The 16,473-nt window shown below is 34.7% G+C and overlaps 1 protein-coding gene across 3 annotated transcripts; it reads right to left on the minus strand.

Moving 5' to 3' along the window:
• Nucleotides 1-9,697: 9,697 nt before the first annotated feature.
• Nucleotides 9,698-15,553, minus strand: LOC125222980 (probable galacturonosyltransferase 14). 3 transcript variants are annotated; one of them, XR_007176636.1, is made up of 7 exons: nucleotides 14,796-15,553; nucleotides 13,801-13,856; nucleotides 13,520-13,675; nucleotides 12,686-13,276; nucleotides 11,766-12,068; nucleotides 10,319-10,686; nucleotides 9,698-10,239 (listed from the first exon to the last, which is right to left on the minus strand). XR_007176636.1 is itself a non-coding variant. In XM_048125908.1 (7 exons), the coding sequence occupies exons 4-7, from the start codon at nucleotides 13,670-13,672 to the stop codon at nucleotides 10,405-10,407; spliced, it is 1,329 nt and encodes a 442-aa protein (XP_047981865.1). In that variant the 5' UTR covers nucleotides 13,673-13,675; nucleotides 13,801-13,856; nucleotides 14,796-14,819; nucleotides 14,926-15,027; the 3' UTR covers nucleotides 9,698-10,404. The 3 variants fall into 3 exon arrangements, 2 of the variants coding, with proteins under 2 accessions (XP_047981865.1, XP_047981863.1); XM_048125908.1 differs by having other exon boundaries at nucleotides 9,698-10,686; nucleotides 14,796-14,819; nucleotides 14,926-15,027; XM_048125906.1 differs by having other exon boundaries at nucleotides 9,698-10,686.
• Nucleotides 15,554-16,473: the final 920 nt, after the last annotated feature.

The following is a 16,473-nucleotide window of genomic DNA, read 5'->3' on the forward strand; positions in this document are numbered from 1 at the left end:
ATCAATGATAAGGTGTTATTGAGTGAAACTGTTCCCATATCAAAACTTGTCTTAGAGAGACTTCGATATCTTCTTACATGACTATCCCATTCTTTAGAAGAATGCTTGGAGTAGTCAACTAGGATTTAACTCCCACTACTGATCTTAACTCATTGCTCGTCTCCCATGGTATAGACCATTGAGACTTGCTAGTCTTTCTATGTTGCATCTCTATAAGTATTCTGAGTCTCTTGAACCACCAAAGGATCCTTACTTATAGTGCATCAACCAGACTTACTTGACTTTCGAGCTATTTAACAAGCAAGTTGTTAAAATCACAATAGTCACTTGGGTTAGACAAAATCAGTTTGAACAATTACTAAGTACTTTCTTGGCCTTATGTCTAAGTGCCATAAATACTTTATCATTCATTGTATAAGAAGTTGAACTGTTGTTCGAAACTCAATCTTGTTGCATTTATATTGTTTAGATGCTATGATGTATAATTTGTTTTTCTATGGTACTATGATAGATATTCGAATCACATTTCTTAATAATGCACGCATTTGATACGCTCGGATTTTGCACTGTTTTAAGGCCATTATTTGGTCCGTTTTTGATGTCAAAGTCACTCTACACGTCCATTATTTGCATATTTTATCTATTTTGGTATTTTGACGTGTTTTGTGAGAAATGTGCATAATTGAGCCTAAAAAGAGAGTCAAAATGCGGAAGTAGGAAATCTGGAGCTTCTCCGGCGACCGCCGGCGCTTAGCGAAGACAAAGACACGCCCGGCGACCGCTGGGAAGTGCGTGGCGACTGCCATGGGGAGTCAGAAGCTTCTGGACTGCGCGCGGCGACCGCCGGCCAAGGTGCGGCCGCCCGCCTCAAAAACGCGGCGCGCGACAGCTGTCTTCAAACTCACTTTCCCGGCGACCCTGAAGTCCTATCGGGGCGTTCTACACACCATTTTCTTCGCCTTGAAAAGAGCTTCAAGATGGTACAAGAATCACTACAATCGGAGTTATATGGAGAGAGTTATGACCGTTCTACTAAAGTCGCGCAAAGCTGCCAGCTGCAGTCTTGGCGGAAAATTGAAGAAGGAAAGAAAATTTTACCCTGTGAAGCCAAATCTTTTCCTTCTACTATGGGGAACGAAAATTACATATTTCCTAATGCTTGGAGGAAACTTATTACCAAATTTAAATCTTTCTCAAGCCTATATATACCCCTTAACCTCATTCATAGAATTGAACCCTTCCTTAGCCCCCAAAAGGGGAGCTTTCATAGCTCCTCCTCCAACCCTAATCTTTCATCTTATTTTTGCCAATTACTTCCATAGCATAAATTTGAGAGTTCTTCATTGTGTAAGGGGTTGGAGAAAGAAGCAAGAACATCAAGAACGACAAGGATTCAACCTACGGGTTTTATTTGCTTTAGTTTTATGTTCCAATTGTTTTCATTCCAATCTATGTTTTTAGCTTATTCAGTTATGTCTAACTAAATTCATAGGATTCTTTGGATGTATTAGTAACTTTTATTGGTTTATACAATTCCTTTTTCTATTTAATATCCGTTTTGTTTTTACTTTGTTTCTTCCCTAAGTAGTTTTGATGCTGCATGATTGAGTGAGACAATCGTGTATGATTTAATATAGCTTGCTTCATAACTGTGACAGAGTTCTAGCGAGTTAGATTCACTTAGTAGACGCTACAGTTAGCTTCCCTTAAAACGACACTGTTAATTGAGAGTGATGACTTTTCAAGGGTCTTAGGAGCCTTTTGGAGTTACGCGTTAGGATTGACAACCCTAATGTTGTAATCAACGTTTGTATCGCATGAGCATAAGCTAGGTGACTCGTCCTTTCAAAGTATAAACTGTGCTAGGATATTATAGTTGGAATTTGTATAACCATAATTGTGAACGCACATCCATCGAATTCTCTTATCTCTCATATTTTATCTTTTTGATTTAATTGCTTTTAGTTGTTTGATTGCTTTTAATTTTACTTCCAAAAACCCAAAAACTTCTCTTGTTTCTCTAGATAGTATTTGATGCTTAGTACATAATAGCCAGTTGCAACTATATTCCCCGTGTTCGATATCCGGTACTGACCTTTAGCTATACTAGATCTACCCTGTATACTTGCAGATATTTTTAGTGCTAATAAAAAGTGCATCAGCATTATAAAAATGACATCGAACATCGCTTAATCATAAACAAGTTTAGAAAATGAAACTGAATTCTTTTTAAACTAAACTTTACCAATAAAACAAAACTCTAACATCAAAACAAACAATTAAGTGAGTATAAATAAATAGCTCCCACTACAACAACTGCCCAACTGGATTAAGATCTCTCCTTTAGAAGTTGTATTGTTATCTAAGTCATTGTCCTTCTTTAGAAGAGGTCAATCCGACTTACAATGCATCTTCAATTTGCCTTTTAACCTAATTTATCTTGCCTTTCTTGCTTTCAGCAGGCATTGATGACAATTCAGCTCTTCCCTCTTTCCATTGCTAGTCTTCTGTTCGATTGAACTAAGACATAGGAAAGATGTAGCTTTAACGAATTTGTCATCTATCATGTTATCTTCCTCTATTAGTAATAAAGTGAATATCATGTAGAAGGTTTTATACTATCACTTCCTATTACATTTGACGAAGAACTGAGTGTAGAAACTATTTGAGTAACTGAATCAGAAGATTCCTCAAAATATTCTATCTCTCGTGGATATTCCAATAGAATCTGGACATCGTCCTTATTGGATATTCCTCTTTCATCAATATAAACCAAGACGTGTCTTACTACTTAAAAGAAAGTAGTTTGACCTTCTATCTTAAAGAACTTGTCAAGTACATGCATAAAATGCATTCTTGAACTTTCTTTATAGAATTTTGTCAAGGAAATAGAGGACATGAATTGGTGAATACAAACTTTAAGTTTTCAGCAATGAGAATCTTATCCATTTACATTTCCAGTCTACATAATTTTGGCCTTCGAGTTTGATTTCTTTAAGGTTCGCAGACATTATTAAGAATTTGGCTGAGAAGAAATAAAACTATTTATCACATACTATGCTTGATACATAATTGCAAACAACCACAAAACAATTTATGTATCTCGCAACTGCCAAAACCAAAATAAGTACGCCTCTAGGGAGGTCATACAAATTCGGATTCCAACAATTTCCTGGTCACAATACCGACGAATAGTCCAGAGACCACTAAGGTGGCATGGCCGCCAAATATTGCCTAAGCTTTTACCATAAATATTTGCATCTAGGAATTTCATTTCTGTTTTGATACTCCTTCTAGGGAAGGTCGTACGCCACTAACAAAATTCCATAGCTATCTCATAAATATGTTTAAACATACGAACTTGCAATTTCACAGGATTATGGCTCCCACTAGGGTGGGTCGCGATAATATTAGAAACATGCTTCTAGTTTAAACAATTTACTATTAAGAAGTCTAATCTTATGAACTTGCTATTTCGTAGGATTATTGCTCCCACTAAGGTGGGTCGCGATAATATTAGAAACTGCTTCATATATAGACCAATTTATGGAGACCATATACAACGCACTATTGTAATTATCGCTTAGTTATTTTGAACATGGTTTTTGCATAATTATCACATAAGCAGATAAGGCAGATTAATCCACTTATAATAGATAATCACCAAATAAATAGATAAATCCATTTACTTCATGGTAATTAATCACACTGGATAATTATTGAAATTATTTAATAAATCTAGGGAGATTTACTTAAATAATTAATCCCTTATCTTATCCAAAATAGGAATTTCAGATTTGATAAGATCTTGGATAATGGTTATCCAAATTAATTAGGATTTATCTAGATAGAATAGAATCTATCTAAATCCTCTTAGGATTATTCTAGATTTTACATGAATAAAATCAAATCCTAAAATTCAAGATAAACTAATCTTGGATTATCATTATCTAAATCATACCAGGATATTTCAGGATGAAAACAAATTTCTCCAAATCCATAAGATGAAGATAAAACCCAATCATTCCAAGATTTAAAGAAATCTTAGATTATTTAGAATAAGAACCTAGAATATATCAAATCTATTAGGATTTATCTAGATAAAATTAATTTTATCAAAATCCAATTAGATATGGATTATCTTGAATTATATTTATCCATATTTATCTGGGATATTTACTAAATAGAAATAAATCTATTTATATCCATAAAAATAGGATAATCTAGAATTAATATTAATTAATTCAACTAGGATTTATCTAGATAGAACTAAATCTATCTTAAATCCAAAAGATAATTACAATATTGGATTAATAATTATCTAAATCTTCTAAGATATATTCTAGATAGATGTAAATCTAGCAATATCTATAAGATAGAGATAAACTTAATTATCTAATTCAACTAGGATATTTTCTAAATAGAATTAATTCTATAAATATCCACAAGAAAAAGATAAACATGGATTTTAACTATCCAAATCTACTAAGATATATTCTAGATAGATATAAATCTATCAATATCTATAAGATATGGATAAACATAATTAAAATTTATCTTAGTCTATCTAGGATTTATTCACATAGAATTAAATCTATATAAATCCATGACAATAAAATTAATTATTATCCAAATTTATCTAGGATTTGTCTAGATATAATTAAATATATCTAAATCCATAAAATAAGGATAAAATCCAAACTTAATTAATTATTTATCTAGTCTATCTAGGATTTATTCACATAGAATTAATCTATATAAATCCATAAGACAAAATAAAAAAAATTAATTATTATCATCCGAATTTATCTAGAATTTATCTAGATAGAATTTAATCTATCCAAATCCATAAAATAAGGATGAATTCCAACTAATCCAAGATTTAAGATATGTCAAATCTTATTCTAAATTATATCTTGAAAAATATTCAAAATTAATTCCTAGGGTTTGGGAAACCCTAACTAATTTTGAATGATTCTCCAAATTTAGTTCCTAGGGTTTAGGAAACCCTAACTAATTTTGAATGCTGCGTCGCTGCACGAGCCTGGGAAACGCCACCAACGGGCTCCCACTCGAAATTCGCCGCTGAAGGAAGCTGATCGGACCTTCTCATCCGCCTGGGTCAGTTTGCGCAGCCCAAGTCGTGAGATCAGCCAACGAGAGGCTCCCGCTGCAGTCCGCAATGCTGTTCACGTCTGCAGCCACTGCAGTCGCAGCTGCTGTGTTGCTGTCCGATCGCCTTCGTCACTGCTGCGTCGACGTTACTGTTGCGACGTCGTTGTCTCTGCAGCTGTCTGCGCTGCTATAGCGCCATCACCGTTGCTACTGCTGCGCCGTCGAGACAACCCAGCTTGGGCAGCCTTCTCTCCGGTCGCCGCTGCTGCCGCAACGGACTGCCGCTGCATCTCCTCACCGCCGGGAATCACCATTGCAACTCCCACGTCGCAAATAGATTCAACCAATGCCAATTCCATTCTCACGTACAAACACGACGAATTGAATATCATCATGCGGTGCGAATTCCCCATGTTATCCACCGATTCACGTATTAGCAAATTCATTAAAAACAGAAACATGCCACAAGTGAATCTAAACAATTCTTAATCATTACGCAATGATTAATAATGATTAATAATATGGGAAATAAATGGAAAGAGAAAACAAAGCATATTCTCACCAAATTTCGCAGCGCATACATTCGCCGATCTTCGTCGTTCGATGTTCATTCAATTTAAAATAAACAACAAAACGCGCAGCGAATAAAATCATGCATTCAAGCAATTCCAATAACATGAAATTAATCCACATAATCAGAGCCAAAAATTGGCTCTGATACCAATTGCTGGGGATTGGTGCCCCTTGCACAGCGGAAGACATGCATAAACAAATAAATCAGATCTACAGATCTATTTGACCGATTATGGGATCAATTAATCACATGTTAAACAATCAATTGCATACAAGAACACATATAAATCATGCTTTAAGGAATAAGAACCCTAATTCATGATTTCCTACAGTTTAGGATTACCGATCTGATTCTCCAAAGAATCGACGATTGCTTGCGCCTTCTCCACATGAAGATCTTCGTACTCAACCACGAATCTTCTAATCTGTATCCCGAACTCAGATAATGACCTTTGGGTGGGCAAAGCTTGTCAGAATCGAAAAGGGCTTGATTAGAAAGAAGACAGAATTCAGTTCTAGAAGGGAACTGAGAAAACCGTCTCACTCCAGAGAGGGGAGCACGAAATTAATGTGTTGAAAATTCACAATTAAATCTCCTTTCTAATCTCCTTTATATAGAGTTATGATGGGCCAGATTAGGGATCCATGGAGGTTGGACTTGGGCCAAACCTGTTGGACTTTTACTAATTAAATTGAGCCCCAATTTAATACAAGTCCAAACAGAATATTATTATCATCCACTATAGTATAATAATATTGACTGCCCATCCAATCCCAAATTACGAGTAATCCGGGCTTTACCTCTTTAATTTATTATTTTCCGTGTTAAAGATATAAATATCCATTAATTAATTTAAGTCTGCTATTTGACTTTAATTAATTAATATCTTTTTCCAAGAGTTGTCTAGTTCAAAATCTTTATTTATTATTCTGGAATAAATTCCAACCGGCCGGGTTTCTGAATAATAAAACCTTTTTCGAACACCTCTTGAGGATATTATCAAACTGGACTCACCCAGCACACGATTCATTGCAATAACAATACTAGCACCTCTAGACATTGATCACCACTACCCAAGATATCAGGATTCTTGGATTGCGAAAAATCCGCACCATTTGATAAATCAAAGTAGTGCATAATCAATATCGTATGCTCAATGTTATATCAACAATGATTAAGAAATAACAATCACCGAGACCTCGTCTTTCGGTAAATAGCAAGAAAGACTTATCTCAACTGTTAGATCCTTCAGTGCTATACCACACCAGTGTCGTTTATTTCCTAAGGTAAGGAAACATGCGGACTGACACTGCAACCTTTCACGATAGGTAGCCAAAGCCTATCTAGGTTGTGAAATTCTATTTCTCTTCTACAAAGAACCGACTGCGTCACCTTCTGTGAACGTCGTTCACGACCAGTCTACTATGTAGAAGAATTAGACTTATTTGCTTCTTATACATTTAAATGTTTGAGAAACATCTTATAAATGCACAAGCAAACATCAATGCGATAAAATTACTTCTTCTCGCCTTGGGTTAAAAGTGAATTGTAGAAATTATTGTATACAAGCAATTCTATCCGTGCAACATGCTCGAAATATGCTTTTCAGTATACCAATCCTAACACTCCGTCCCCCAAATTTTGACACATTTTGACTCGACACAGGTTTTAAGAATGTACTGGAAAGTGAGTTGAAAAAGTTGGTGGGATGTGAGTCATACTTTTAAAGCATTACTTTTATAATAAAATGTGAGTAAGAATGAGTTAGTAGAATATGAGATCCACTACCAAAAATGGTAAAAGTAAAGTGTGTCAAATTGTCAGGGATGGACTGAAATGGTAAACTGCATCAAAATTTAGGGGACGGAGGTAGTAGTTCCTAGGTATATTTATATCTAGAGTCCTATAAATACCTATGTAAAATATATCTCAAAGAACAATTCAAAATCAATCAAAATGTAGCCTTCAAGAGTTCTTGAGTTTTATTTTCCGTATTTTACTTTTGAACAGAGTTAATCATGCTTTTACTCATGAAACACTAAATGGGATTTTTCATTTCCTCTTCCTGCTATCAAATTATCATAATTTATTTCCTTAACATGAATACGATTATAAACCGACAATTTTAATAATATAAAATTTAAATTAAAATGGCATTCTTGTAAATATTATCAAAACTCTCCTTTTATATATGTATAAATAGATGTTTTGATGTTCAAATTTAATTTTCAGAAACAGTTAGACTGGGTGATTCTATACATTTTAAGCTAGTTTAATATGTTCAACGTGTTGAGAAACAACTATAATAGTAACAAAATAAACAAAAGAAAGAGTAATGAAAGATGAACGGATTGAATAAATCTAAACATGCCAAAAAAACATAGCTAAACTACATTAAACAAAATTAGTTCACCTGCGCAAATTATTAGAAATGGGTCACTCACCCCTTAAAAGGGGAAAGGTTATCCATATTTTTATAGGTGAGCTAGGAACGTTATCAAGTCGATATGGGACAAGATATTAGAATTTTGGGCCACACTAGGGATCTGTGGAGGATTGGATTTGGCCACAGTTCAGGTTTTCACTAACTAAATTAAAAGTAATCTAATTCAAGCCCAAACTTAAATATTTCTTATCATCCACTAAAGATATAATATTGACTGTCCGTCCAAACCGAAATTAAAGATATAAATATTCATTAATTAATATAAGTCTGTCATCTAACTTTTATTAATTAATTTATTTTTTCAAGAGTGGTCTAGTTCAAAAACATTATATATTATTCACGTAATAAATTCCAACTGACTAGCTACCTGAATAATAAAACCTTTTTTCCAAACACTTCTTGAGGATATTATCAGACTGGTCTCTCCCAGCACACGATTTATTGTAATAACAATAGCACCACTTACACTTAATGATCACAACCTGATCTATCAGGATTCTTGGGTAACGAAATACCCTCACCATTTGATAGGTCAAATTAGTTTTCAATTAATATCGTATGCTCAATGTTATGTCAACCATAATTAAGAAATAACAATCACCGAGGCCTCTTCTTTCGGTAAATAGCCAAGAAAGACTTATCTGACTGTTTGATCATTTCAGTGCTATACCACACCGACGTCGTCCATTTCCTTAGGTAAGGAAACTTTCGGATTCTACTTTTATATACTCCCTGTCCCAAGTTACTTGAGTCGTATTCCATTTTGGACTGTCCCAAGTTAATAGAGTCAATTTTCTTTTTGGTTAAAAACAAAACATTTAACCACACCTACTTTATTCTTTTTTTTTTAATTATTTTATTTTCTCCTGTACTTTATTTTACTCTATTTAAACTCACTAAACATAACTTTCATAAATCTCATGTTGAAAAGAAACGCCTCAAGTAACGTGGGATGGAGGGAGTATTAGATTTATAATAAAATGTGAATAGGATAAAGTTAATGAAATGTAAGGCCATCACCCAGAGTAATAAAAAAAATGAATATTTATTGGTGGACGAACTAAAATGGCAAAATGAAACGTGTATTAGTGGACCGAGGGAGTATATTAATTGCTGCATTTGGAACTTAATAAATGGATATCTAGATGTCAGATCCAAAACTCATACAAAAAGTTTAGAGATGTTATTATATTGTTTTAGCAAGTAAATATAATTTGCAACAAGATAAAATGACTATAAGTACTTAATTATAAATCAATAGAAAAACATTGGAACTACTACCAGTTCCCAGATCAGATGCGCGCCATCTAGTTTTGATCATAGAAAAGTACTGAAGAAAAATATCAACTAATTAACCTAACCACTATACAGAGCATGATCTTCTAAACAAAGTGCAAAGAGCGCACCAAATAATAATGCTAATCTCAGATAACTACGAATCATATCAATCAAATTCTTAATAAAGAACACTATAGCAAGAACTTTGATAAAAGCACAAATCTTCGATAAAATAAAATCTCCCATTTCTTGTAAGAAAATACAGGACCAATAAGCATAGCACAGAACAAAAAACACATAACAATTTAATTTGTAGAAAGAATAATCTGCACATCTCAAATGTGTGGACAGGTTCATAGTTCATACAAAGAAATTCATGACTTTTAAAAGCCTATTCTCTCTAACTCAACCAGGTCCCAGTAACAACTTCCAAATCTACCCAAAAGATACTACATATATCAGCCAAAATGGAAATAAAGGGAGAATTGCAGCAAAAATCTGAACAGAAAAATCGAAACTGAAACAAGAGGAAAGTGTCGTCTTCAAGTCTATTGGGGCGATAGTAGGAACAGATTTGATGTATCTTAGCTCTGTCCTTTCATGTAATGGACTAGCGCATTTACCATTATTCCCTTCTAATATCTAAAACACGGGTCACACCTCATTATGAAGATGCAAAAATAATATATCATGTCCTTTATCCAACCAAAAATAGATGAATGAATGCTACTTTACATACTGGTAGAATGAATCTCATGCCTCGATTGCAATACAAGCCCTCTTCTTCGAGGATTGGAGCGAATCAAACAAAACACAGGTTTCATATCTGGCCACATTGTGAGTGTGTTCTGAGATTCACCAAAATCCCCATTTTCTCACTTAATCAAGAATTGATAAAATATTACCTGCCAAAACACTCTGAGTGTGTAATCCATAATGCCTCCCTCCGTCTTTTGTTTCATAATTTCCTGGTGCATGTCTGATGTCATTACTACTCCAAGATGTGGCAGTTCCTTATAAAATCACTAGTGTAGTTTACGTATTTTGTCCAGAATGGTCGGAGATGCTCAAATCCAATCTCCAACCAAGGTTTTGACTGGCCATTGTAGTGGATCACAGCTGCCTTTTTCACATTTTCGATATTCGTCTTGTTCTGATAGCCCAACCCAAGCATGTGCCAGGAAGGATCAATTGGATGAACATGACCCCTAAAAGCAATCAAAGCTGGGGGTAGAGTTCCAAGTTTCCATAGGGTGAGATTTGACTTCAGATTCTGCAATAGACACCACCCACATTAGAAGAGTATAATCCAGAAACTCATCACCTAATAGACAAATAGAAAATTTAAATTATTTTCATCTAAAATGCTGATAATAGCAAACTCATCACCCTATAGCAATACAGAAATTCAAAATGATTTTTCATCTAAAATGCTGATAATGAGTGCCCATCATAAGACAGTCACAGCACTCTACAAAATTAAAATCCTCGCATACACATAACTAGCTCCTTCTCTCAGGTGACATAAATGATTAACCTATTAACCATCTCCAGCAGACTCGGTGCATTTTATTTTATTTTATTTTAGTTTCTAATATTTATTCATTTTTTGCATATATTTAATCTAAATTTTTAAAATTTAAGATCAATATGTGAAATATATTAGACTGGTATCCTTCAATCATCAGCATCTGTCGTAGTTGTAACAAACAAGAGTGGATGACCTTAATTATGTTATTACCATTGGCTGCTGCCACAAAGCGCTTGTTTACCTCACCAAGTAGTCAGATTAAACTTCAGAAACAGTGATGAATAGATGCATGTTTATTTGCATCAATAATTACCTAAGAATGGTATTGTAGCGGAAAAAAGGCTCTGAATGGGGGTTGAAGGTGGATGGGCCACAAAAGGGGTGGGTAGGTAGAGTTCGAAGAGGATAAAATCAGAAGAATTTTACGTAATGGCATATGTATTAATATGATTACTGAGGCAAACACGCAGCCTGGAGATAATAAGATAATGGGAAATATGCTCATCAGGGCAACAATAAGGACTGCATGGAGCACCATAACAAGAACAAAGATACATGGATAAACAAACAACCCAATTTTATCTTCTTCGAAGATGGGAAGTGTCCAACCATAGGGAAGATAGATATGTATATACAAGAACATGGCTTCCATATGTGAGAGATTTAAGGTTTTATGCAGGTAATTACAAATATGGTGCCCTAGCAGCTAAAATAAAGACTTGGACCTTGCTTGCAAAAGAAATCCTCTTTGATTAATCACATTAAGCCGAAAAATAGATAATACGAGCAATGACTTAAACTGGATTGTAATTTTAGTGTACCTCTTTAAGCCAGGAGTGATAAGTATCTCTAATATTTGTCTTTCTCCATTGATGCAAGTCAAAAACATTCATTCCATATGCCCATGCACAATCATCCGGATTCAAGTTCGTTGCTATAAGTGGATGAGAAAAGTTGAAATAGTTCCTGACTCGTTTAGACATAACCCACTCATCTTCACCTTTACAAGTTTCAACAGCTCCGTTAACTTTTCCATCAAGGTCAATTTCCCAGAGAGGAGACAGATCATGTTGAATTACAACATCATCATCCAGGAAAACCACTTTATCAAGGTTTGGGAATAGCTGCAAAACATATAAAATATCATTCTATTTGTTAATTTAAAGATCTTTCAGAAAGAAAAGAAAATATTCTTCAGAAAGAGTGCTGAAACCAACTTTAAAATCTCATCCATAATATAAGGTATAAACTGCCAAAGTGAGAAAGGCTCATCTCTGACATCCCAGAAAAATGCATGATCATTTAGGCAAAACAAATGCCATTCTCCAACTATTTGACATGGCATCTACTAAAGCAATGGATCCCTTAAACTATCTCACTGGATGAAATAATTCTATTAATCAAGAACCTGAATGATCAAGATAAAGAGAACAATGACAGTACACTTTTCATCTTAATTCGATTAAAACATAAGCAGACGAAGATTATTTGAAATGAAATAGGCAACAAGTGAAGTAATGCCTATTTCAAAGCAAAGGAACAAGATTAACCGTCACAATTGTCTCAAACAGGATGAAGTTTTAACCTCACCTTGGGCCAATTCAGGGTGTTCCAGTTCTAATGTGTCACCCAGAATCACATATATTTAGACACATAAGATGATATGTGCTGACAATGAAAACATGTATAAGTATAAACCACACAATATGTACAATCTGTATGCTTAATAGCAAACAATTACCTCTGGGAGATATATACGGAGATGGTTAAGCAATGAGATATACTTTGGACTTCTAGCCTGTAATTTGGAGGCAAATGTTCGTGGGGTCGTATCACTAAGATTAGCTCCGGCAATGTGATTCCCATGATAATAATTCCTAATACCATAGTGATTTTCCACAGCTTCAAGAACTGGAACATTCTCTCGTGTTAGCCAATCAAAGTGATGCACACCTTTTACTTCAACTATAGCAGGAGGCAAAGGATGCAGGGCAAACCACGAATGCATGCCAGCATAGGTTTTCTTGTCAGTTATGACATGGAAAACTATCTTTTCAGGGTGAGCAGAAGTCTGCACAGCAGATGTGACAACAACTGCGGCAGCAAGAATGTTGTCTGTGGATAACACAAAGTGATGATAGGAGTTGTCAGAGAGCAAAGGAAGTAACTCAGGAGCAGGTAATTGCCTGCGTGCATGAGCATTGGAAGAATACTCATCAGTCAGCCTCAATGAAAGGCAATGTATGCTCTTGGGGATGGCGCTAGCTGCAAAATGTTTATTCATAAGCTCGGCAAATCTGGATTGCCTTATTTCTCTTTCAGATCTCTCCACCTGTAAGGAGAAAAGACAGTTTATTTATTTTAAACAAAGGTTTGAAACAAAATTCACTTGGAGAAAATCCAAAGAACTAAAGCTGATAGTGGAGCACAGAAACTATAACATCTCAAGAATAAAACACATGGTAAAAGTAGAACATGTAAAGTGGTTTAGGAACAAACTTCACCATATATCATTTGCTAACCACAAATAGTACTCCATGAAACTGTGAAAAAAATGAGACATGCAAATGCATACCATTCCTTTCAGAATCAGGGCAAAGTCCTTTGAACTATACTTGTTGTTTTTCATTTCAGAAAGGAGCTGATTATAAGTCTCTGGGATCTTCAAAGTGTCAGGGACTTTCTCAGAGTTTACTTGATTCAAAATCTTAACAAAGTCCTTCACCATCCTCTGTCATTATAACAATGACACAGCTTTAGCTTATTTTTTATGATTGATAATGGATACAAGCCATCATCTAGATAATTGCATGATAAAATAATCAAATGAATATACAAATTATAAGATAAGTTTACCCCAGAATCATTGGATCTACCGAGAAGCTTTGGTCCTAACCGACGTCCTAAACAATCTGAAAGAAATAGAAAAACAAATTTAGAGCACATATGCAGGCTTTTGGAGTAAAAATGAAAAACCACAGCTTCACATTAAAATGCCTAAATGAAATCAATGACATCTGTCCATAATCACAAACGGAAAAGCAAGAACAGTTTTGATGGAATTATCTACATGTTGGGCTGTATATAAATGACTTTAAGTAGGGTCAAGCGACATCCAATATGGGGCTAATCCATCATGATTCTTCTTAAGCATCAAGGGGGGTGTTTACTTTTCATGATTTATAAGATAGAGGATTGACTAATTTTATGCTAAATACTAGGATTTCCGATCCCACATTTTCAATGGGATAAGAATCAAGCAAAATTAGCTCAAGCAATAGGAGTTGTCATGGTGATGGGTATAGGGATAACCCAAAACTCCAATCCTTCAAATTAAACAAGGCACTACACTATACTATTGTTATCTATTTAGGCTAATCCTCAAAAAGTAAACATCCCCCTAGGGGCTACATGCTAGTAGGAAGTGTGAAGTTGAAGATCAGGTTGCTGAAAATTACCAAATTATCTCTAGATCAAATTTGTAGAGAAGCATAAAGGGGCTAATTGCAATAGTGGATGAAAAACATATTTTTAGTAGATTATGTTAATATTATCAAAATCTAATACAGAAAGAAAATGCTTTATACAAGCAGCCACAGCAAAACATAACTGAACAAGAACAGCATATAGATGCAGAATGCTTGAGCATCCACATGAATGCATTGACATGATAAATCTTGTTTTACACAACAATAATAAAGTACCTACCATAAAGAGGAGAATCATAATTCAGGTCTCACGTCAATGCACACAACTTTAGTAGCTAAAAACACATTGATACCATTGCATAAATATCTAAAGTAAACAAAATCAATAATTAAACCAAGGAGTAGGACAATCTCACAACGCACCAATTGAGGAACACTTGTTGACACCTTCAAGGGTGACAAGAGCAGTTAGAATGAACACAAATGGCAACAAAAACGCAAGAATTAGAATGCTGTGGAACAGCGTTCGGTACGAAATGTGGCGAGCTGCGACCTTGATCTTCATCAAATCTCCACTTCCATTTCCATTTCCTCCAGCGTTGCTAGACGATATCGTTATACTTCTCATGCTAGGTGAGAAGTGCAGCTGCATATTCCTGCACCGCCGGCCCTCTCCACCAGTAGCTTCCTATTCCCCCTTCTAACCTTCCAAAATTCAACCAATTGCCCCACACACAGCCACCAGCACCGCCGCCGATGCAATCAATCCTAATATTCTTCAAAGGAACAAGGTCCAAACAATTCTTCGAAATCAACAAAACGCTATCCACCATCAGATCCGCCACCGGGGCAATTCAGCGATCTCGATTTTCCTTCCAGCTGTGAACTCATCAACATTGAAATTATCCAACAAAATCCCGCCCAATCCCACTAGCCCTAGGGTTCCCGATTGCTTTCCCGATTTCCGTGTCTATAGATTAAGCAAATAAACGAATGAAATAAATGAATTGACGTAAATGTGAGCAATGCATAAACTAAATCATCACAGTAAAGCAAGTAATCAATTCCCGTCACATCTCCCTCCCTCTCTGTGTCTCTCTAGATTTTGCCGTTAATGGCTGATGATGGAGTCTCTCTCTCTGGATCGGAAGACTGAATGCAGAGAGAGAAACTATTGATGTTGTTCAATTTACGTTTTTCATAATTTTCTTTATTAAAACTAAAGTAGTTATAAATGTATCAGTAATTAGTTTATTATTAGTATGTTTTAAATCGTACTCATTCGGTCTCATTTTCCATTTTTCATACCTACTTTACTCTCTTTTACTTTCTTTCTCTCTTTATCTCTTTATCTTTTTCATTTTTCATTTTTCATTTTATTCTCTCTTTATTTAACTAACCTAACACAATTTTTCTTAATCTCCATGCCGAAAAGAAATGTCTCCATTACTATGAAACGGAGGAAGTAATATTTTTAGCGGTGGAAATCACCTAATACTCTTCCTACACCATCCCTTACTCCACCCTTCACAAACATAAATAATGGTCCACCATCATATTTTATGTTTGTGAGGGGTGAAATAGAGGATGGTGTAGGAAGAGTATTAGGTGATCTTCGCTATATTTTTTGTGGGACAAACTAGAAGAAAAAATGAAACATATTTTATAGAACAGATGGAGTAATAACAACTGAGGTGTTTTTTGTGCAATGCTATATGAGTCCTATACATTAAAAATACAAAATTAAAAAGAAAATAAAGATAAATATCTTAATAAAAGCACTATAAGCCCTTTTTCAGATTGATTTCGACATTTAGCTGTCAATGATATAAAATTGTTGCTAAAATATGAGAGTCCTATGCATAAAAAAAATACAAAATAAAAAGAAAATAAAAGTATATAGTAGCACTATTTCTCTATATTTTAATAAAAGGACTATCAACCTTTTTTAGATTGGGATTTCGACATTTAGCTGTCAATGATTAGTTTAATTTTTATAAATCAAAACAACAATTAGGAATTTTTTCGTGCAATACGAAAGGAAAAATGGAATAGAAAAATTAAAAGGAAATAAAGATACACTTTATCTTATATTATTAGT

The sequence above is a fragment of the Salvia hispanica genome, chromosome 4 (genome assembly GCF_023119035.1).
Source record: "Salvia hispanica cultivar TCC Black 2014 chromosome 4, UniMelb_Shisp_WGS_1.0, whole genome shotgun sequence".
Taxonomy (NCBI): Eukaryota; Viridiplantae; Streptophyta; class Magnoliopsida; order Lamiales; family Lamiaceae; genus Salvia; species Salvia hispanica.

What these genes read in the sequence shown, in the direction of transcription:
- LOC125222980 (XM_048125906.1), bottom strand. Translation starts at nt 15,024, where the DNA reads ATGCAGCTGCACTTCTCACCTAGCATGAGAAGTATAACGATATCGTCT. An exon ending in GTAGATCCAATGATTCTGGG is followed by an intron (nt 13,676 to 13,800) that starts GTAAACTTATCT and finishes TTATAATGACAG; the next exon opens with AGGATGGTGAAGGACTTTGT. An exon ending in TCCGTATATATCTCCCAGAG is followed by an intron (nt 12,069 to 12,685) that starts GTAATTGTTTGC and finishes TATGTTTTGCAG; the next exon opens with CTATTCCCAAACCTTGATAA.